Source organism: Numida meleagris, chromosome 26 (assembly GCF_002078875.1).
Source record: "Numida meleagris isolate 19003 breed g44 Domestic line chromosome 26, NumMel1.0, whole genome shotgun sequence".
Classification (NCBI taxonomy): domain Eukaryota; kingdom Metazoa; phylum Chordata; class Aves; order Galliformes; family Numididae; genus Numida; species Numida meleagris.
Genome location: NC_034434.1, coordinates 1,564,891 through 1,588,597, shown reverse-complemented (window position 1 = coordinate 1,588,597; position 23,707 = coordinate 1,564,891). Strand labels below are relative to the sequence as shown.

The 23,707-nt window shown below is 51.6% G+C and overlaps 1 protein-coding gene across 11 annotated transcripts in view; it reads right to left on the bottom strand.

Moving 5' to 3' along the window:
* The window catches only part of TANC2 (tetratricopeptide repeat, ankyrin repeat and coiled-coil containing 2), a 193,032-nt gene that overhangs the window by 61,373 nt on the left and 107,952 nt on the right, over nucleotides 1–23,707 (bottom strand). For all 11 annotated transcript variants that reach the window (XM_021377628.1, XM_021377631.1, XM_021377629.1 and 8 more), the window contains 3 exons: nucleotides 21,737–21,923; nucleotides 11,426–11,689; nucleotides 4,334–4,459 (listed from right to left, as the gene is read on the bottom strand). In XM_021377628.1, the coding sequence (XP_021233303.1) occupies nucleotides 4,334–4,459; nucleotides 11,426–11,689; nucleotides 21,737–21,923 (577 nt within the window). The remainder of the gene's footprint in view (nucleotides 1–4,333; nucleotides 4,460–11,425; nucleotides 11,690–21,736; nucleotides 21,924–23,707) is intronic.

The following is a 23,707-nucleotide window of genomic DNA, read 5'->3' as shown; positions in this document are numbered from 1 at the left end:
AACTCTGGGGAGGCACAGGGCCTGCCATGTGGCTCCTGCTGCTGCTGTGCTCAGCTCTCAGCTTTGCATTCCTTCCACCTTTGGATTATTATCAAGAGAATAACTAAAACTAAACCAGTCTTAAAACCTTTGCAGGAACATTTGGGGGCGGAGGAGAAGGTATTTGCCGTTCCTTCCACTCGGCGCAAGCTATCTAGGGGGATGCAGGCCTAAAAAAAGCAGGAACTCCACACCAACCTGGCACCAACCTGGGAACAGAAGGATCAACTCACACGGCTCGTTCTGCCTGGAAGGTCTGTAACTGGGAGATGCTACGTGTAAACCCAAAAAAGAAACGGATGGAAGCACTTCGTGCCAGCAGAGACAGCTGCTGCTCCTTCATGCTCTATTGCTGAGATGATTTCTGAAGGAGGAACTTTCAGGAGGTGGCCACGCAGACAGCAGGTGACTGCTTTAGTTTTAAAACACTGAGTTCAGACTGCGGGTTGATAAGCTCCAGCTCTGTGCCCATGGTATGTGTGAGTGAGAGGGAATGTATGGCAATGCTGTCCCGAAAGCTGCACGGAGCCCATGCAGGTGTGAGCCAGATGGCCATCAGGTACCAAACAGCCTCAGGAGCTAAGGAAGAGATGTCAGTGATCAAACCTACCAGCTGTGGGACACAGTGGACTCTGCTCTACATGGGAGGGGAACAGACTTAAATCCCCGTTTCTTTCCAGAGGAGAGGATGGGGATGTGGCTGTGTGCACCGCCAACCGCCACGTCCTAGAGAGACAAAGGCTGTCCTAAAATTGGATGTGAACATGCACAGTCCTAAAGAAGGACTGTGCAACATGACCCCAAAGGAGACGTGCCCACTTATCTGCCAAGACCCAGCCTTGCAGCCCTACCAGCGCCCTGGGTCACAGCAGAGCAAGCCAGCAAGCCCCTTGCAAAGAACAAGGCTCCAAGTGCTGCAGGGCTCTGCTGAGCCACAGCTACAGCCTCCACCAGCTCCATTCTGCAGAACAACCAATTCTTGCTCCTAGAAGCCGAGCTGACAGCAAAGGAATGAACAAAAGGTGAAGGCTGGTAAAGCAACACGTCACGAGGGAAGGGAAAGCAGGGAGAGGGGAGGCAGGACTGCAGCTTCAACACTTGGGGCAGAAATGAATTCGAAGGATAAACCAATGGAAAGAACTCTGAAAAAGAGGATAAAAGGGCTCAGAAACGTAGGGTGAGGACGTGTGCACACATTTTGGATGAACTGCTTTAGCCACCTGACTTCAGCTCTTGTGAATAACCTGCCCTTTCCATCCCTAAAATGCTGACAAACACTTGCTGTGGTTTGTGTTCATTTCCAGTGCAGCATTTTATAGAACATAGGCCAGGGTGCCACAGAAATACCCAGAGCTTCTGATAATATCTTAACATAAATTAAACCCGTACCCTTATGGATATCAGAATAGGACAGCACCAAGTCTGGCAGCATCCAATCTTCATGGCAGCGTAACAGCGTCGATGAAATACGGTGCAAGCTTCGGTAGAACCCAAGCAATATATTCAACCCCAAGCTGAAGGCACTGCCTGCCATATCTCTCCTGGCTCTTATTTTTGCTGCTGCAAATATCAGTTAAATCCAAGTGAAGTGGTTGTACTACGTGCACAACTGAACAAAGCCCACTGGGTTGCCAACGAGCAGAACCACGGCTCAGCCTGCACCACGCAGGGCGTCCTCTGCTGCTCCATGTAAGTTTGTAGCAACCTTACTTTGCTGAAAGAACCTTAAATGCCTGTTCAGAAACCACTTGTTTTCTCAGTCTGGCAAGCAGCGCCCACAGCTCGTTATTTGTTTGGTATTTTGCTCCAGAAGCGTTTGAGCTCCCGATGGAAATGCATCTTGCTGTCCAAAGGAAGCCTGTCCTGGGCTGAGATGCATGGCGTGGATGTTGCCAACATCTTGAGATGAAGCCTGGGCAAGAAGCACTTTAATATTTATTACACTGAAATGTGGTTCTGAATAACACAGTATCTATCAGCATCTACTGCATCCTTTGGTAAATAGGAGCCCATAAATTAGCCAAATGTTGAGTTTATTTCCTTTCCTTGCTTCAGACTGCAGCTTCTTTCAAGCGTCATCTTAAGTGCCTCCATCCATCACCATGAAACCGGGGCCTATTTTTCATGGACTGCGTGCCTGAAAATGCTGAGCTATGCTGCAACGTACCCAAAAGGCTGCAGCATGGAATAGACATCAGGAGGGAAAACAACTAAAAATTACAGAAAAGAGTTTAAGGGAAACAACTGCCATACGGTCTGCATTGGCCAACAGCCCTGGTCCACTGCTGCACTGAGTCTGGGCAGCCCTACTTGACGGGTTGATGGTTGGACTTGATGACCTTAGTGGTCTTTTCCAACCTTAGTGATTCTATGATACTACTCTCAGAAGCCTCCATGCCCCAGGAGCCTCCCCAGCCCAATGAAGTTCTTATCCCACTGCACCAGCACTGAAAAGAAGTCCTGATGGCAACAGCTGGGTGCTCTAACACCGCATCATTTGGGTGCCACTTGGCTTCTGCTCCAAGCTACATCCCAGCCACCACCTTGTACTTTGGCTTGGAAGGGGCCTGCCCTGGGCAACCTGACCTACTGGATGGGACAGGGGTTGGAACTGGGTGATCTTTATGGTCCCTTCCAACCCAACCACTCTGCGGCTCTATTCTGTTACAGGAACCCAGAACGACTTCAAATTGTGCTGGCTCAAAATAGCAACACCAAAAAGAGCGCTCACCATCCTATTAAAAACCTGCCACGGTCCAAATATTGTAATGCTCTTAGCCTCGGGGATTACATTGCAAAGTTGCTCTTCTGGTTAAAATAACTGACTTAGCAGCACAAAAAATAGCCAGGACCCCATTTAATTTCTCAGCCCTGGGATTCTTCAAGGCTGGGATCCAAAGAGTTGGGCTGAGATGGATGCTGCCACGCACAGAGCCCACTGGGTCCAGACCCACTGCCCCAGCAGGGTGCCAAGAGGGGAGGCAGCGAAGCTGAACCCAAATTTAGCATTTCCAGTTGGAACAAAGAGCTGGAGATGGCAGCAGCGCAGATCAATACAAGCTCACACCAATATCTGGGCCCCTTTGTATTTTTGAGGGAAAAAAAAAACCAACCCCAAACAACACATGTTCATTGAAATGGAAATATTTCCAAATACTGGTGGCTTGATTTTTTCACACCGTCTTCTCCCCCCTCCTCTTTTTAAAAATAACACGTCTCCTCCTCAACGAGAATCAGAAACAAGTTCCAAAAACCCAAACACTGCTGCCATTCCCATGCAACATGAACAAAAAGAGAAAACACACAAAGGGAGAGAAGAAAGAAAATACGCCGTGCTACATGCTTCTCAAAAGAGTGTCTGGGAAACAACTTGATTCTGTTCCTACAATAAACTTTCATGTTTTGGATGCAATCACTGCAAATTACGAAGGCTTGGCAAGCTGCTCTGCTCGAACATATGGAAATTTTGTCTGTCAAAGTTTGCTTTCTCCGCTTACTGCTGCTCATCCATTTCTGTAGCAGCCTCACCAGCCAAGATGATTTCATGGCAGACCGCAATCCAGCACAACACGAACGCGCTTCTTCCCTTTGTGCAGATCCCAGAGCCGCTTTCTCAGAGCAGGAATGGGAATTTGTACCGCTTCACCCTCAGAGCAGCAGAAGCCAAAGGAGCCTCCGTGCATCGCAGGGAGCTCTGAGCCCCTCTGGCCATTTGCTCACTTGGCAATGGGAAGGAGGCACCGCCTGGGGGATGTGCTGCAGTTGCAGGGCCACCACCGCTCCCAGATTTACTGGAAGCTAAAAACAAGAGTAACAGGGGATGGAAGGCCCACGGACATGGCATTACGGCAGTGCCAAGTCTAACTGGAACCGTCTGGAAATAAATAAAAGGTGGAACTGCCTACCCTGGTGCTTCTTCTCGTTGCTGACGTCCTTGTGTGGGGCTTGCCAGGAAGAAGCACAGGCGCTTCCCCCCTCAAAAGGCCTTTGAGCAGCAAGAGGGACACCTGAATGCCACCACTGCGAGCGGCTCCAGCCCCTGCTGCAGGGGGGGTCCCCAAAGTGACCAAGGGGAAAGCTCCCAACGCTCTGAATGAACCCAGCGCTCAGAGATAGAGGGCTCCTCAGGGGAGCGGCGGGGCGAGCAGCTCGGGGAGCGCCTGCAGAAAGAAACACCTGCACGCAACGCGGCAGCGGGTGCACGGGGCAACGCTCCAGGGGACCAGGAGCGCGTCGCCGCTCAGCACCCGTCCAGCACAGCAACACAGAGCACGCACACGGCTCCTCCTCCTACCTCGCAGGTCCTGCTGCGCGCGGGCTCCGGCCACGCTCTGCCGGGGCATGCGGAGGGAGGTGCGCAGGGGGGTGTGCCGCTGCTCGTCCAGGTACGCCAGGTCCTCCAGGTGGGCCGAGCTGGTGGCTGCCGGAGAGAGCAGAGCTCATCTTAGCTCCCGTTTCCTTTCGTCAACAAAACATGCAGGTGTTAAGCACAACGAGTCAACACAGCCGGGATGAGGCAAGGCTGATTTCCCATAGCTGGGAATCAAGAAGTGCTTTGGTAATGGTTTCTCGTGCCCCGGCGGTGTTTGCTTTGGGTTGCTCCCCTGTCGACATTCACAAACAACGAAGACAAACGGAGACATCTGTATCTGATATCTCCCAGTCACAAAACTCACTCAACCGCACGCACACGGGCTTTGACAGTCGGCATCTCCTACCGCGTTGAAGACAACTCAATAATGCGCTGCAGTCTGGATATTAGGAAAAACAGATCTGAAATTCAGGGTGGTGACGCATTGGAGAAGGGCGCCCAGGGAGGTGATGGGGTCACCATCCCTGGAGGTGTGCAAGGAGCATGGGGATGTGGCACCGAGGGACGTGGTTGGTGGGCATGGTGGGGGTGGGTTGGGGTTGGTGACCTGAGAGGGCTCTTCCCACCTTCCTGATGGTGTGATTCTATGCTGGACTCCACAACCCTTCAACTCTGTTAGAGCTACTTCGTTTGGATTTGAACATTTGGGTGCTCATGAAGCTAGAATGAGGGGCAGAAAAAGTAAACCTCCGAGAGACCAGTAAAAACACATGACTAAATGAGAAAAACATCATGGGAACTAAAGAAGATGACTTTACCGTTCCAAAGTCATGGGAGAATCTAGCATTCCGTACAATGTTAGATGGAACAGGGGTAATTTATTGGTCTCTGCTGCTGGTGAGCCCAAACCCATCCCTCACATACGTCCTCACCCACGCATCTTCCTGACAGCCCCATCCAGATCTCCCAGTGACCACGCAATGGTGCAGTGGTGCAATGCCTGCCCAGCACCCAGCTGCTCAGCACCGTGCCCGCTTCCTTCTGCTGATACATCCATTGCAATGCTGTGGCATAAAGAAGGTCTCAGAGGGAGTAAGTGAACGGTAACGGAACCGAACGCCATTTAGATTCCATTCACTACTATTTGCTCACGTACCATGGCAAGGTTGTTATATCAAATTGAAATAAAGAATCAAATGACTTCTTCAAAAACTGCCGGCGAAGCCGACTCCAATTCTTTGCTGTGAAATGAATAAATATTTGGGCAGAGCCCTGCTCACACAGTGCTGGGTCCTTCCTCCAGTTATCCATCAACATAAAGCAAAAACAACTTGCTTTCCTTTTGAAAATCCCCATTACTCCTTGAGCAGAGTACCAATGTTATAATAGGATTACTACCCATTTTTTTTTTTTTGACTTGTAGTCTCCACTCTCATGGGCACACCACCAAAATCCTACCTCTGACCACGATGCATGGCCAAGAGATGGGGACTGAGATGCTCACATGGCACAGAGCCTCCTGGTAACCATACAGGACGTCAAATGCCAAACTGTTCTTGGCACCAACAGATGCCATGCACAATGTGGAGCACCCAAACTGCACTGGACTCACAGAACTGTCGGTCCCACCTCTGTGCCAGGGAAGATCATGGAGCAGATCCTCCTGGAAGCGATGCTAACGCACACGGAAGGCGGGGAGCTGATATGGGAGAACCAGCATGGCTTCACCAAGGGCAAATCCTGCTGGACCAACCTGGTGGCCTTGTATGATGGTGTCACTGCGTGGATGGACAAGGGAAGAGCTGCTGATGCCATCTATCTCAATTTCAGTAAGGCCTTTGACACGGTACTCAACAACATCCTTCTCTCCAAATTGGAAAGATATAGATTTGATGGGTGGACTGTTCGACGGACGAAGAACTGGCTGCAGGATTGAGGTCAGAGAGTGGTGGTCAATGGCTCCATGTCTGGACGGAGATCAGTGATGAGCGGTGCATCCCAGGGGTCAGTGCTGGGGCTGATACCCTTTAATTTCTTCATCAGTGACATCAACAGTGGGGTCGAGTGCACCCTCAGCAGTTTGCTGATGACACTGAGCTGTGGGATGCAGTGACACAGCAGAGGGACAGGATGCCATCCAGAGGGACCTGGACAGGCTGAGCAGAGGGCCCAGGTGAACCTTCATGAGGTTCAACAAACCCAAGTGCAGGGTGATACAGCTGGGTTGAAGGAACCCCCATTACCAACACAAACTGGGGGATGAAAGGATTGAGCGCAGCCCTGCCGAAAAAGACCTGGGGGTCTGGATCAAGCCCTGGGCAATCTGATCGAGCTGTGGTGTCCTTGTGCATTGCGGGGAAGTTGGGCTAGATGGCCTTCACAGGTCCCTTCCAATTCTGTGGTTCTGTGATTCCAACTTCTGTGATGGGGAGCTGCTCCCTGCAGCCCAGAGCTCCTCCTGCTCCCACCACCAGCACCGCCGCCTCCACCACGTGCAGAGGGCACTGCCGCATCCAGCGCCGTATCACAGAGAATCCCTGCAACGTCCCCGCTGATCAGCTGGGATTTATCTTCCCCATTTAGAACTGAGGAATAATTAAAGAGGCCTTCAGCCAGAGAAACAAGTCATTTTTCCTGAGAATACGCTGCGGCACTTCAAAAATTATGCAAGATGAACTGATCTTGTAAAATAAACTATTAAGCTCGTGAAAGCTTCCCCTCAATTGTGAGGTTTATTCCGCGCAGCAAGAGACCACAACTGCAGATAAAACACACGGGAGAAACAAGTGCCTCCTCCAAAACAATATCTGTGTGCTGCTGCTGCAGTCCTTCCAAGGTCTCATACTCTCTCTGAGTATGGAACAGGAGGCCCTGGCATGGAGCTGCGATGCAGCAGCCAAACACATGGGCTTGGTTTGCTTGGGGCAGAATGCACCACTGCAAGTGAGGTCCTCCCCACGCATCCCAGTTCAGCATATTAATAAATATGCTTCAGATTTAATGACATCACGCTGGGCTGGATGCCTGCTCTAAGTGAGCAAGAAGCAGTCGAGCACAATTAGGACAATTCTATGTTTTGGGTCTTATCTGAAGCATCTTTGTTTCACCTCTCTCCTTGCAATGATTCACATGAAGGGTTTTCTCTAACTCATGGCTCGGCCATTCCCAAGAAAGAAAGCAAGAAGAGAACAGTCTCTGCTGCTCTGCAGTGTGTTGCGGGGCCAGTTGAAAGCAAGGCCACTGCAGCAGAGGGAATCACCGCTTCCCTTCCCCAGGCTGAGCGTGGTTCCTTGAACATCACACTTCCTTCTGTGCCCAGCTGGCATCAATTCTCTTTCCTATGAAAGGAGAGGGAGGGGAGGGTTGCCCAAGGAGGTTGTGGATGCCCCATCCCTGGAGGCATTCAAGGCCAGGCTGGACGTGGCTCTGGGCAGCCTGGGCTGGTGGTTGGCGACCCTGCACTCAGCAGGGGGGTTGAAACTGGATGATCTTTGAGGTCCTTTTCAACCCAGGCCATTCTAAGATTCTATGATTCTACAGGCAAAGCAGGTGTTCTCACACAGCTCCTGTGCTGCTCCTGCCCGCAGCCGTTGCTGGGTCCATCCCTGCATTTGTGCTCATCATTGTGCGCCCTGAACACACAGCCCCGGTGCCAAGTGCCTTCTGCTGATCGCTGAGACATGCTGGAAGAATGCACGATGAATTACTGGATGGGGTAGGAAGAAAGCAAACACCGTGCAGCTTTCAGTTTCCGGGAACAATAAAAGAGTAAACCAGCAAAGGCCATGGATTCACATGGCTCCGAGCCGTAAAACTGAACTTTAAAGAACTGCTGGAAGACCTGGGATTACTTTTATAGGTGTTTTTCTTGGACCCAACCTCTGGATGCTTGTAGCTCTGATTTCCCACAGTAGAACAGAGCGCGCTCCGTCTCTGCACAGCACAAAAGCAAAGAGCACCGTGAAGAACAGGCACACACGATGACACGAGGAATGACAACCACTTCTGCAGGGACTGGCTGCCATCGCAAGGAATCGCCCGACCAGCTCTGCATCCGCTTCTTTGCTCCTTTCCATTTCCTTCTTCTATTTTCTCTTTTTGGCTTTCAGGTCGGGGTTTCAATCAGAGCTGCTGATTACTCCATTACGCTTTGCGAATGCCACGCAGCTCGAAAAATGGGTGTTAGCAGCAGCAGAATGAAGGAACGCCCTTTGTTCCGCGAAGCCCACGCTCCGGAGAGGTGATGCTACCCCCCAAAAAAAGCACTCCCTGTGTCACCAATGTGTGGAGTGACAGGGATTCCCTTAACCTCTTCATTTCCAATGGCAGCACACAGCCAGAGCACTGCAGCTGCTTCCATGTGGCCTAGAGGATGGAATTCCAAATTTCTTGGGCTGTGCTGTGGGAATACCCAAAGGTAAGAGGAATGCATCCTGGGAAGACTTCGCCTTGTAAAAGCGATGGTGAAGAAAATGGCAGAAGTAGTATAAAGGAGAAAATATCAGAGGGAAAAAAAAAACAGCCTCGGAATTTTGGAGTGACAAGCAATAAAGGATGGAGGAACTTTAGCTCCAGCAACCTAGGGGAGAAGAACGCAAGAGACAAATGCAAACTCAGCGAGGAGCTCCTCCCTAAGGAAACCAAAAATACCTTTCTGAACTGAATGAAGACAGCCAGCACTGAGCCCTCCCAGCTGCAGAGCTGCCCTGGGCTTCTCCCATGAGAGAGAAGTGCTCCCACTATTCCCATGACTTAACAAAATCACCTTACATACAGTAAGCCATGAACCTAAGCAGTCTACCAAGCGCCCCACCACGCTGCACGGCCCACTTCAGCATTCCGAGGTGCTCCAGGGGTCTTTCAAGAGAAGTGTTCCCAACAAATTGCTTTTAATTGCTTTGAGAGATGTTCCACGCAAGGCTGGACCGATACGTGTTGGGAGAACGGCTCCAGCCTGTGGGCTGGAGGTGACCGAAGGGCTCTGCTGTGTGGCATGGATTGTTAGTCTGCTATGCAAAAAAACAGCCTGGTGCCATTTTGGAGGCTATGCAAGGACAACTTTAAAAGAAAACTGAAAAAAAAACCACCAAAAAAACCATCACAAAGCCACCAAGTGTAAGCGCTGCCATGCACTGCATCCCTAGAACAGATTGTTTGTGTGTAAACAGACTGCTCGAGCACACATTCAGCAGCAAAAATAGCCAAGGACGGTGTGTGAGCAAAGGTGTGGTTAGCTTCATGTATGGAATACTGCTAGAAGACAGCATGGCCACGTGCCCTGCTCCACGCTCACCAACCTGTGCCTCGAGATGAACATCTGCAGGGTTAATTTCCAGCCTGGTTAGCACACTGACCTGGTTCACCAGCTGGCTGCAAAATGTGCAAGGCTGGTGCAAGGAGGTGGCTTGCAGGCAGGACTGCCTTTGGGCAGCAGCATGCTCTGCTGATAGGCTGCAGCCAACCATGCAGCTCTGAGCTGGGTTCCCTCTCCCATCATTCATGCACTCATGTAACAGCTAGAAAATGTAACGTTGTGGTGCATGAACTTGTAGGAAAAAAACATCTGACCATGAAATGACCAGAAGGTTAATCCGAACCTCGCGTTCTTTTCCATCGTTATTCCCACTCCAGTTTATCCTAGAATATGTGCGTTAGCTGAACATTACAAAGAGCACAAAAACACAGAAGGAAGAGGTGCTCCCCAACTCCCCAGTCTCTGGATGGGTTTCTCTCAAAGTGGAATTTGCCTCCAAATGCACCGTGCACACCAACCCCTCCCACAGGCAGCCCAACTGATACCCCATGTGTTATGATGTGTGGTAACCAGTCTGGCATTCTTCCGACAGTGCTGGTGAGGGGTCACCCACGAGAAGTGAACCCCAAACCTACGTGAGGAGGCTTTGCAGCCAGAGTTCCCATTCTTTTTTTTCCCCGTCACTTCTTTCCATGCTGAAATCCTGTGCTTTTAGTCCGTCAGATGGAAGTGCGTGGCAGATGTTGTACCACCACCCTCAGTGTTTTAGCACTGATGACAAACTCATTTCTACACTGCTATTGGGCAGAGTGGGATTAAAGAGGCAACGTAATCCAGTTATGCAATGCAGCCCGGGTGGAGAAGCGCTGCTGCTTTAACAGATTCTGGACTACATACAGACCTAGGCCACACCTTCCCATGTGCCTATAGAGACAGACATGCAGACACCCCAACATCATCACAGGATCCCCCGAGTCGGAAGGGACCCACATGGATCACCCATGTGCACACCCAGAGAAAGTCACCCAGCAAGAAAAAAACACACAGCAGCAATGCAGGAAAGAATAATTCCAAGCAAGAAGCTTTTCAGTAATGCTTCAGCATTTCTAATCCTCCCTCTCGCTGCTGTTCTGGCACCCACTTGAGGGCTGACCTCAGCAGTGTTCAGATGCTGCTAAGCAATGTCACCGCATCGTTTAAGAACCTTTCCGACAGCGCATCTGAAATGAAATGGAGTTCTGATGCTACGCCAGAACAGAAGAAGTTGGGTCACTGGTCAATCTCAGGTGCTGCTCCAGGGGAAGCAGTGCATGCACATGTGTGCTCCAATGCACCCAGGGCAAAGTCCCACAGAGAGAGGTGGGATCCATAGCAGCTCTTCTGTAGACAGTTTATCCTAATTGGCTTCACTATGAGGCTGAGGATCAGCATGGAAGCTTGGGCACTTGTCTTTTCCCTTTGGAAAAAAAGAAGTGGCAGACTTGGAATCAATCTCAGGTTTGAAGTACTGCACACTTGTGTTGTAAGGCAGGAAGGAAATATTTCTTGCTTTTTAAATCTCCTTGCCAATAATCTCACAGCAGTACAGCTCTGTAAAAACGACATCACGGATGCCCGAACTAACCATTAAACAACAACAGAAGCAGTCCTCCCCACTGGCGTTTTCCATTGAGAAGTGCTAAGGCACGTGGGAAGACAGTTTTTGTCACACTAAACGATGATGACTACAGAAAGGAGATGAGAAGCACACGCTGAAGGCTGTGACATGTAAAGGCTGCACCCTGACCTACAATATGAAGGCAAACCCACTGCGCTCTTACCTGCAACCGAGTTGGGCCGTGGCATGAGGTACAGCGGGATGGACTGCACCGACTGGGACAGGACGGTCTCCAGGTTCCTCTCCGGGATCTTGTTCAGGCTGTAGGTGGAGGCCGTCATGTTCTCATCCACGCGGTACAGGCACGAGTCCATGCTGGACTTCTGGGACTGCCAGGGCTTCAGGTTGCCACCCGAGCCCAGCTCCTTGCTGCTTTCCCCTCCATACTTGGTGCGCTCCACGTTTTCGGAGTAGCTCGTCAAAGTGGCTTGAAGGGAAGGAAGCACAAACAAGATGAGCCCGGGAGGAATAAGTGGAGCACACATACACTGCTATGCATGGTGCTGTGCAGCAGCACAGCCAGAAAACGACGCTCGTCATATATTCCGCATTCACATAAAGCAGAGATGAAACTGCATTTAATGATAAGTGTTTCTGCTCGCTGTTTCTGCAAGAACACTCGGGCTCATACTGGTAGAAGCCATTTGTAATTACAGGGAGTATTAAAAATCACACGCAATGCTGTAGGAGCACACAACCCCAGAAATGATTAAGGATGATCCATTATCAGCGCTGCTCGTGTTAATTTGCATCACAGCCACAACCCTTCCAGACGGCGCTCTCAGAAGTTTATAACCTTACAAATATGATTTATAAAGACTGTCTGACAACGAGATGCTGCACAGATGGAACCCCCACCTGCCTCGCACCGACAACCGCTCCTCTGGGTTAGTTCAGCTCAGAACCTGAACCCAATGGTTTCATTTGTGCAGGTTCTGGGATGCTTTACTTGCAACCCATCCGCTCCCTGCCCGGTTCCGAAGGGCAGGGCTGCCGACACATGAACACATAACTCACAATCATGCAGGCTGCACTGCTATTCAAAACCCCGACATCCAACTTCATCCCATCTCTTCCTAAGCCCCGGGCGTGCGTGTAGATGGGCTTGCAAATATTTATCTCCTAAATGCACTGAAAAGCGTCACTTTCACTTAGCCCATGGTAAATACCAAGCCAAGGCCAAACTCTCTCCTAATTTCTGTGCCATCTGCCCCTGGGCACAACCACGTGGCTCTGAGGCCTCGTGCTGGCAGAGCGCATCCCACCGCTGTCCCTCCTGGTGCATGGGATGCACTCCCCCATTACCATTGCCCACCCCACGTCCAGCTTTACACTGACAGATCATCCACTTCTGTGTAAAGCCACCAAATCATCATCCAAAAATAGGAAGACCTAAAAGAACTGTCCGCTCTGCATCCATCCCAATGGGGTTGGTGCAGCCTTTGCCTTCACCTTGTCCATCCTTTGCTCTCTGGGTGCTGCGCTTGCTGCCCATACCGCCAGCTCAATGCCTGTATCCCAAAATTCAGCTCTTTGTAACAAATTCTCAGATCGGTAACCAACACATGCAGCTGATGAGAACTGCATCCGCTTGTTGGCATTCAGACATCCACTTCTGTCAGGTCTACACGTTGACCCTTCAATGGGAGAAGCTAAGATAAAACCAAGAGACAGGCGTCCACTGGTTTCTTTGGCTGCCAACACTGATAAATACATTTCTAACTACAAAACCTCCATTGGAACAGCTGAGGCTGCAGTGCTGGGCATGGCTCGTCCCACTGATAGAACATTCATTTCAGAAACCTCAGCCTATTTCTCATTCATCTTAGCAGAGAAACAGCAGCAGCCAAGATCTTCAGTACACCAAACTGAGGGTAAAAACCAAAATAACTATGGGTCAAAGTAAGTTGCCCCTAAATGAAGTGGGAATAAAACAACAAACCCCACCAGTCCCCTTTCTAATTGTCAATTTGGGTTCGTTTTAAGCAGAATTTTCACTGTTTTACACTGCGGCTGTTTTATGTGCAAACTCTTCATTGAGTCAGGTGCTCAGCAGTGCTCCCTGGGGAGGAATTTACCTTCTGAGCTGCCCCAGATGGCACAAGTGCCGCTGTGCAGCCTGGAAGTGGTTGCTCTGTGGATGTGATGAGCTATTTTAAAGCAAAATGATTCTGATTTGATTCAGGAGGCAGAAGTGTGAGCCAGCACGCAGAGCTCAGCCCCCAGGAGAGGGCAGAGCAGTGTAGCCCCAAGAGCTGAGCTCGTCCCGGGCGCAGAAATCAGCGCCGTGCATTGGGAAGCTCCCACCATGACCAACAACCACAGCCGTCCCGGTGCAGTGCTCAGAGGCCAAAATTTTGCCATGCTTACATACAATTACCCAGATTTCCTGCCTGGGTAGGGAAAATTTCATTAATTCCAGACTTCATCATGCCCATGGGTGTCTATGTGCGTATGCGGACACTAATAAAACACCTGCACATCAAGCCATGAACCACAGCAGTGGAACAGCTCCACCTTCTTCTACTGATCCACTCCCAATCCCTTTCCAAGCCAGTGATGACTGGAGGGCTCCCACCTCATCTCCTACCACCACGGAAGACCCCATGAGCTCCAAAACCCTCGAGCACAGATGGCAGGCTCTACACCCAACCGACTGCTGCCTTTCTTACCTCTTCTCTCGAGCAAAACATGACTTCTAAGAGTTGTAACTTGAGTTTTGTTTCCTTATCACTGTGATGTGTTGTGCTTCACCACGACCTTGGGAAACGAAGCACAGATTCCAAAGTTCTGCTGATGCTTGCATAGCTCTGCTGCAGCGCGGATCGTTACAGCGCGCGTTCAGGGCTGATCCTCTGAGATTTCATGGCTCTGTGATTCACGACTGTGACACAGCGATGGGCTGTGAAAATGAGCCCTAATGACAAAGAGTCCCAACAGCCCACAATCCTGTGCTGCACTGAATTGTGCCAGTGTCAATGGGGCTGAGCCATGAGAAGCCTGTACCTGAGGTCCTTGCACCCTTGGGGTGCAAATCAGAGCACTGCCCGGTGACACGGTGGCTGTCACACTGATGGAGATGACAGTGGAAACCTTTCCTCAACGCAAAGGTTATAAAGGAAATCAACAATTATTCAGACGTTGCTGCAAAATCTCTTATGGGTCCCGTCTTTCAAGAGAAGGATGCAAAACCAGATGGCAGCTCTAGATTTGGGAAAGATAAACTGATGACCTCGGACACATCAGAGCAGGAATTTCTGCTTGGAGCAATCTGCTGAGAGCAGATCTCTCTGGCCTAAGCCTTTCCCAGGCGATGCCCCCGCATTGCATTACAGGGCATGATGGAGCATGGCTGGAAGGGCTGCATGGCTGCACACCACGAACAGCACTTTGTGCTCTTCCCATCGCTGAATCCACCTGGAAAGCACAACCTGGATACCAAAAAAGCAGAATACTGCAGTTCTGGCCTGCTCCAGCAGAGCTGGTGGGCTGCAGCTGTATGGAGGCTGAGGTTGGGGAGCACAGGAGGGATGGGGGCAGGGGGGCACAGCAATGGGGCAGCCCTGGGAGTCGTGTGCTGAAGGCATGGGACCTGGGAGGCTGTGCTTCCCAACAGCATTGCACTAATGCTGCATGCAGATAAACATAGATGCACATACATACAGATCTTCAGTGTGTCAGCTGGCGGCCGGTCCACACTGTATTTAAGACGAGCACAGACAGAATTTGAGGCATCTAAAGCATCTGGGCACCGTGCAGCCCTTTAAGGAGCACAGGATGGCAGGAACTGAGGAATTCACCTCCGTGCAGCCCCTGCTGCAAGGTTCCAGCCCCACTGGCTGCAGCTGGGCACTGTGAAGCCCAGGGCAGGGATGCCAGGAGGGGAGGCATCCTTATGGGGCCGGTCTCTTCTCCACCGGGCTGGCTTCTTCTCCCAGGTAGCTAATGACAGGATGAGGTGATGGCCCCAAGTTTCACCAGGGGAGAGTGAGGCCAGATATTAGCAACTACTTCTCCATCCCCAAAAGAGTGGAGATGCATCAGCACAGGCTGCCCGGGGAGGTGTTCCAGAACTGTGAGGATGTGGCACTTGGGGACATGGTCAGTGGGCACGGTGGGGTGGGCTGGGGTTGGGCTTGGGGATCTGAGAGGTCTTTTCCAAGACTGCTTGCTTATCCAAGCAGCAGCTCATCCGCGACAGCATCCTCAATGCCACTGCAGCCAGTGCTGCACTTTGCTAAGAAATATCACGTATTTACAGGACATTAACGTTATTTCTCCTGCAGCTGCAAGCTGGTCTGTGCCCTGGAGCACGAGAGCTTCAGCTGCACTTGTCTCCAGTCACACACACAAAGGGATTTCTGCCATCCCATCCAACTCTATCCAATTCTTCTCAAGGCAAAGATCGTGCCTGGAAAATGTCAACCTTTCTGCTCACGCTGCAGATGGAACAGCAGGAAAAACAGTTTTCTATGGTTGCCATTTAATGATGAGCAGCAGCTACGATATTAATTACAGGTAGAGATTCAGGATAAACCCCAAGAAGGAAATAGGGATTTTGTTGCATTAAGAAAATAACAGCAGCAGAGCAGTGAGCTTCAAACACTGCATACGAGAAACTCCTGTGCAAACACTGTAGGTTCACCTTGCTTCACTCCCATCCCCATGCATGCCTTGCACAGAGGGCTACACAACCACTTCCAGCCCTTGGATCCTGCACCAGGCACACTGCACGTGGCAGGAATCTGCAGTTTAAGGCCTGAACTCAAATCTATCTGTGGAGAAGTTTAGAACGTGGCCCTCTGGTATCAGAGAATCACAGAACTGCAGGGGCTGGAAGGGATCTCCGGAGATCACCGTGTCCAACCGCCCCTCAAGCAGCTCCCTCCCGTTGGTCATGCAGGTCAGCATCCTGGTGGGTCTGGAATATCCACAGGAGGGGACTCCACCACCTACCTCCCTGGGCAATATACCAGGGAGACATAGCAAAGGAAGACAAAACTTGCTGTGTCGTGTTAGAGATGTCCAAGCTCAAAGGAAGGAGCGGACACGGAGCGAGCGAAGCCCTTCAACCCTGCCTGAAGCTGCAGGTCAAAACCCAGCACTCTCCATGTGCTTAGCTTCTCCTGCAACAGTGGTGTCACATAGAGGGGGAAAAAAGCACTGGTTCAAGTCAGATCAACAATCCTACTAAAAACAAGAGATTAAACAGGTAAACCCATTTGTGTTTCAAGCCTGGAGCTACCATAAATCACAGGGAGCACACGAAGCTCTCGGAACATAATGAAAAATACCTTGGCGGTAGCATCATGCTGACCCCGTGTTCTTTCTGCTCTAAATCTGAGTTCCCTGACAAGCAGGATGAAGAATGGCAGGAATGCCTGCGAGGCAGACGGGGCTCGTGGCCGTGTGCTGTGCAGAGCAGAAATGCAGGAGAGCAGCAGCACTGCACACAACCCGCTGCAAACAGAGGCAGGATGGACTGCACGCCTCCAGCTCCTGGGGAAACCAGGTTTTTAAGTGCAGTCCCTGCTGCAAATAATGGAAGAGATCTGTTATAAAGGTTCCCAGTCTAATCTACAGGCAACAGTTCTCATCGGCCAAAGCACAATGCATGTTAAAAAAGGAAACGTGTCCCGAAATGCGATTATTTAAACACATCCCTGTTATAAAAGCACACAAGTAGGACGGTTGGACTGGGTGATCTCAGGGCTCTCTTCCAACCTTGGTGATGATTCCGTGATTTGAAGGACAGCTGGAGGAGAACCTCTGCAACAGGAATGCACCAAAATGACGGATGAGGGGCTCTCTCAGGTTCCTAACGGCCTAGAAACTGGCTTTAAAATTATAAAGATTTAAATGTGAGAGCAAAAAGGAGGCACGTGGAGGGGGGTGTGCATGGGGAGGGGAGTTATCTGTACACCAAGTTACTGGGCTGGGGCAGGGGGTTGAAACGTGATGACCCCTGAGGTCCCTTCCAACCCAAGCTTTTCTACGATTCTATGATTCTACGATTCTATGCTTGGTTTTAATTTACTGGGCACGTTCAGGTCATTGTTGAGCTTTTCTTCATAACCACGAAGGTTAAACTCTTGCTGCTCTTAAAATAAGAGCTGAGAGCCCCACCTGATCTCAGGCCATCAGCAGCCAGCGCTTCCAAGCCCTCTGTCACGGTATTCAGAACAAAACTGTGGGAGCTGGTAGCACTGAATCTCCCTCAGCTGTCTCCTGATCAGTGCTTTCCATTTCTTTCTTTCACTAATCCCACAGTTTCTTTCATCCCTTCCCTCCGTGTTCTCCCTCTACCAGTCTGGGCTGGAAACCGAACAGATTTCAGTTTCAACCCAACACAGCTTCCGTGCCGCTTCCTTCTGCTTTACTCATTCCAGCACTCTTCTTTCTCCCATTTTTCCCCCAAACCATAGCACACACCTCTGCCAACCCATTACCTACCCAGTATCCAAGCAGGGCCCATTTCTGCAGCCAGCCCAGCCCTTGGTGCCCTGGAGATGTAACTGGGGAAGGCAGCAATGCCATTCCATGATGTAGTTGCTGTTTGGGTTTCTCACCCCGTCACACCAAGCACAAACCACACCATGAGTGGCAACCTGTCCTTCCTTTTGCTCAATTTGTCCTATTTAAGGAAAGTGGAGCCACAATTGCATCAGGATCTAGGAATGGTACCTACGGCACTTGATGCTGTTGAGATGCAGCGCTCCCACAGATGCTGCCCAACAGATGAGACGTCCAATAAATCACCTCTCCTTCCCCCTCCTGCCCCGTCACCCCACCACTGCAGGAGGCAGATGCATTAGTGAGCAAAGCTCGTCAATATCTGATGTTTTCCAGGGAGCTCCTCCTCTAGGGAACGAGCCTGGATGGGCAGCTTGAAAAATCCGTAGTTCTTAGAAACCTTATTCACTATTAACCAAACGCTTCGTAATACTGATGAGAATGTCAGAACTTGATTTCAGCAGCTGGAGGATCACAACAATATCTAAGCAGAGTGAAATCCATCTCGGAGGGACCTTTGAGCTGCTCTTTGCTCCCTTCTCCAAACACAGATTTGTAAAGAAACCCACCTTGGTTTCCTGCCAGCAGCATCTCCTCTGCTTAGCATGCAGCCTGGATGAAATCATTCCCAACGCATTTTTTACCCACAGACACGTGTGCAGAAAGCAGCGACTTGGTGACAGCTCAGAAGTCAATCTTCAATTTTGTGTGTACAGCACACAAAATCTAAGAGAACCCAACCGGTGCACATGGGACGAGACCCACCTACACCACGGCAGCAGCGGTGCAGGAGGACCAGCCCAGCTCACCGCCTTTGCTTTAAGCTGCTTCAGCCTCATAAATGTCTCCTTGCCCCAAACGATCCCCCCAGGAAGCAGCAAACACACTGCAGAGCAGCACAGAGCTTCAGGTGAAGGAAGAGCAGGGCCCCATTCCGTAAAGGAGCCACTTGCAGCACACCCAATGTGGAGAAGGAGCCACTCCCTTAATACTCCCAAGAAAGTGGGACCCCGAGTGCTGCCCAGGCACCTGGGTAAGCTCCATGTGCTCCATGGGCAAGGAGCGTTTTCTGCTTTACTGCACAGCCTTGCACGCCAGTGTTGGAGACGTTCTGCATTTCCCGCTGCGCTCGTGCAGCCACGCTTGGAAGCGCGCTTCTGCTGGGATGCGCAGCACCCAGCAGTGCTTGGTCCCGTGAGGAGCACGGGGCTGTGCGAGCACTTCTCTTTCCAGTAGCAGATTCCCAACACCAGCAGCTGGCCGCCTCTGTACGGCGAGAGCCAACAGCTCCGGGAAGCTCCTGAGAGGTTAAAGCCAGGTCAGTGCTCTCAGCAGCCGCTCTGCTGCACAGAAAGGATTTAGCGGCTTCCAGGAGAAGGCTGATGGGCTCCGGGCTCCTTGCAGCTCCCTCCTCCTCCCTTTCCTCCTGCCCACTTTCCTTGTTCTGCAAGGAAATGTGTGTATTTATGATAGCTTTGAGTGGCAGCTATAGAAGATGCAGTGGGTAACCCCCCCCCACACCAGCCCTTCCTTCAGCTGCAATGCCACTCGTTGCCACCCACTGCACCGCTTACAAGCTGCACTTCTAACCCGAGGCTGAGCTCCCAAGAGGAAGAAAACCCAACAGTTCTACAACAGCTTTCCCCCATAACGTCATTCGGGGAGGTTCTGTGGAGTCTTTGCGGAGGTGCACGGGCGGTAGCAGCGACATCAGCTATTTGGGAGGAGCAGGAGGGCGACCACGACTCGGGAATCATTCAACACCTCCGGAGATGTTTGCTCTTTTTCTGCACCAGCGCGGCACGCAGCACTTTGAGATGGAAATCTCCAAAGGATTTACACTTCCAAGTGCCATTACGGCCGCTGAGGCCAAAGGCCGTGTCAGCGCAGTCCTCTTTCCCCAGAGCAAACACGAGCAAGGGAAATGCACCGAGGAGCTCTGCATCCAATAAAGGAGGAATGCAGCGGGGGGAAACCTGATCCCCGACCCTCCAGAAACAAAGGAGCTGGTGCTGCTCTAAAAGGGAGAGCGCTGCACGTGTGGACCATGTCCCTGACCCATCCTGCACTGAAAATGATTCCGGGGAACCGCTGTCATGCAGAGAGCGCCTTACAGAACCAGGGCACAGCAGCTCCCATCCAACCCCTGCACAATGATGGCACAAACGTGCATCCATCCCCTGCTCGCGCTGCCCCGTGCCTTGCGGAGGACAGCAAAAGCAGAAAGGCCTGGCTGCAAAATTCCCCTCTTTCTGCTGCTGGAGAAGGCCACCTCCCTGCAGTGTTACGGCTGCACAGCTTCTATCAAAGGGCAGAATGAGACAGCGCTGAAAACGTTATTGCCAAAGGGGAGGGGGGCAAGGGAGGGAAAGAGGCTCTTGTTTGCCTCTGAGTGCTAACACAACAACTGAGGAGCACTGCCTGCTGAAAGCCTTGCACACTGCTTCCCCAGCTCCTGTGAATGTATTTTTACACGACTTTTCCATCTGGGACACATCACCATAACCTTGCGATAAGCCGCCTCCTTTTACTTCCCAGTCTTTCCGTGGGGAACAAAGTCTAAGCTCCTGGAAGAAATATTTCTAAGAGAACCTCCCATGTGAGGGGCGAACAAAACTGCGTTTTGGCTTTAAGAGATGGCTACAGAACGGGATGGCATAATGACTGAGCCAGCAGCTCCAGTGTCTTACCCCACCAGCGGCATGCTGACACTCCCAGCCTCACAGGTGTGCTGCTGGGATCACCCCTGCCCCTCACCTGGGCAGATGGAGCAGCCTTACCCCATGGCAGCCAGCCCCCATGACACTGCAGAGAAGCCACCAGCCTGCTTTGCTGTGCAGCTCCCAGTGGATTTGTGTTTTAATGCCACGCAGACAGAAGCGCTGCTCTATGGCACGGAGCAGCTGAACTGAGCCCAGGTTTCACCATGAGCCGAGCAAAATATTAATCACCAGCACAACCAGCCTCCCCAGATGAACAACTTTCTCTGTTTTTTCTCCTATCAGCACTGCATGACCCCTTGGCAAAGTGAAGTCGTCTTAGCTGGAGAAATACCCAAGAGAAATGGAGGGAAGGCCAACCACGCTAGGACCATCCTGCCCCACGCTTCCCTCCCATTGTGCCTTCACTGAGCACACATTGATCTCTGCAGGTTGTTTTCCCAAGATCCTTCACACCAGCAGCAAGGAAGAGCTGGAGACCAGGGAGAATCTGAAGGCATTCTTGTTTGTCCTCTACAATGAGGAGTTCAACAGCGCTACGTTAGAAGCTGCAAATAACACTTTTCTCTGTCTCCTTCTCCCCACTGAACAGTTTTGCAGAAAATCTGGCAGTATTTGAGCTATGAAAGTGGGAGCTCCATCCATTCTCTTTAACATCAGAAGAGCGGGGAGGGGCTGAACAGCGGAGGGGAAGGAAAACGCTGAGGAAAGCAGAAGGTTCTTATATCACCTGGGGGAGCAGGGGAGGATGGCAGCCCCCACCTGGCACTGCCCACCCCAGCTGACTGACAGGACCTGGAAGCTCGCCCCTCTCTAAACCAACATCTGCACAGAGAGCAGGAGGGAGACGAGGCCGAGCAAAAGGAGGAGAAATAACCTCATTAGAATTAAAGGAGAGGGGAAGACGCTGGGGAGGAAGATTGCAATAAGCAAGAGCGTGAAGCAGAGAACGCAGGAGGAAGACAGGGGGAAAGGCAGAAGAACACGACAGCCGCACTCGTTGCCTTCCACCACTTAAAACACTTCCCAAAACTCTGCACCGAACGATTTCCACTTCACCACCCTCAACCACCGCGGCTCCCACCAGCTCCACGTCAGTTTACCAGTGAGGAGCAGCGGATGGAGGGCGACCGAGGTGGGGAGCACCTCCCACTCATTACTAAAGACGAGCATGCTGCTCTAACAGCGACCGGCTGAGCACCGGGGGGACAAGCAGAGCAGGAGGGCGCAGCCCCGCTCACCTATGATGCCGCTGTCCCTGCTCTCCAGCGTGGACGTGGGGCTGGTGACGGCCCCGTAGCTGCAGTCCTTGGCGGGGACGCTGGTGCTGACGGGTGGCAGCGTGGAGCAGGGGCTGCTGGCGGGCGGCGAGGCCGTGCTGCTGGTCAGCGTGGAGCAGGGGCTGATGCGCTGCGTCACGGCCGAGCTCTGCAAAGAGGGAACGTGAGGAAAGCGGTCAGCGACGGGCGGGCTCGCGGAAGAGCGTGAGCACGCCGCTAAGCCCGAGCGGTGATGTCGGCGTGAGCTCACCTTCGCTAACGGCGAGGCAAATCGAACTCGGGAAATCCTGCCGAGATCTCTGTGCCATTTACATCTGCTCAGAGATCCCAGCGGGGCCGCAATTTTCCTTTCGCCTTGTAAATGTTTCCTCTGTTTAGGAAAGCCAACGGCGGCCTCACAGCCCTGCTCACAGGGATCCCAAATCCCTCACCTGGGCAGGGCCGGCCCCGGTCACGCTGCCTCCCCCACCCCAAAGGGTTTCCCAAAACACCCCAATGCTGTTCTCTCTAAGGACAGAACCAAAGGAGAAACGCAGCAGCACGAAAAGCTCGCCGTTCCAAACGTTATTCTGCAAAAACCCGTAAGAAACTGCATGCAAAAAAAAAAAGCAACCAAAAAAAGCTGAGAGTTTATAGATCCGATGCTGCGCACTGAGATGAGTTTGTTAAGAAAACAGAATTGCTGCTGGGTGCTGCTGGTGACAAGCTGTGCTGTAAGCGGGGCTGTGGGTCACGCTGACACCGGGGGAGCCCACCCTGCCCGCCTGCTTTTGCTGTTGCAAAGTGGTACCACTCCCAAGGAAGGAGCAGCTGAGGTTAATTGCCTATTCAGCGTCTCCTTAATTGAGGTTTCTTCTATTCTGGGAGAATACTTCCCTAACAATCACAGAGATTTGCATTCCCTTATTCACGCTGTCAGTTTGAACCCAGAGTGCACACAGATAGCGCTGTGCTTGCAAGTCACCAAATGTGTCTGAAGTCTGCTTGGTTCCTTCCTTCTCACTGTTCTACGCTTGAAGCTCAAAAATTGTCCAGCATGGACCTCTGTACGCAGAGCAGGGATCCCAGGGTGGGCTGCCAGGTCCCCATGGGGTGGGAGCGGACACGCCGTGGGGCAGCCCCCCGAGCAGCACAGCTCAGCGCTCAGTGCACGTTCAGAACGCGCAGCACTGCTGCAGCTCCGAGCTGTGCATAGCCAGGCTCTCCCGTGCCTTTGTCTCAACTGTTGTTATAAAGAAATCCCCGCTGAAGCTTATCTCGGGACCAGCCAAACAATCCCCCAACCTTAGAACACTGAAAAATCACACTTCAAAGCAAATTAAAGCCCAGTTCGGAACGGCGCAGCCATCCCTCCTCTGGCCGATAGCATCGTTGTTTGATGACATGCCAGAAGTGACATTCTCAGGAGTTCTTTTATTCGTGGCCTTATCGATGCAGCTCTGCAGGAACGAGCTCGGTGCAGCAGGAAGCAGCTCCATAACGCAGCCATCGCTCGGCGCTGACTGATGTTTTATTTCTGTGCTGGTGTAAAAGAACCCTCCTCTGCGCTCGCTTTAAGCATAAATTCCCATTGACAGAACATTCTGTATTAATATTATTGCTGCCGTTTCATCTGTCGCATCATCAGCAAGCCTGAAAGAATTAAACTCTGCTGTCACAGCCCCACTGCCCTTTGTGCCTCTCTGGCAGCTCTGGTTCAAAAACAGTTCCCCAAGAAGTTGGAGAAAAAGGATTAATGCTTTGGCGTTCGCAATCTCTCATTAAGGAGAACGTGATTAAAAAGAGACTGTCCATCAAGCACGCCATGCCACAGCAATCTGGATTAGGGACTCTGTCCTTTGGTGTATTCGGTACAAGGCAACGGGATGGAATGGGATGGGATGGGGATGGGGACAGGGATAGGGACGGGGATGGGATAGGAGGATGGGATGG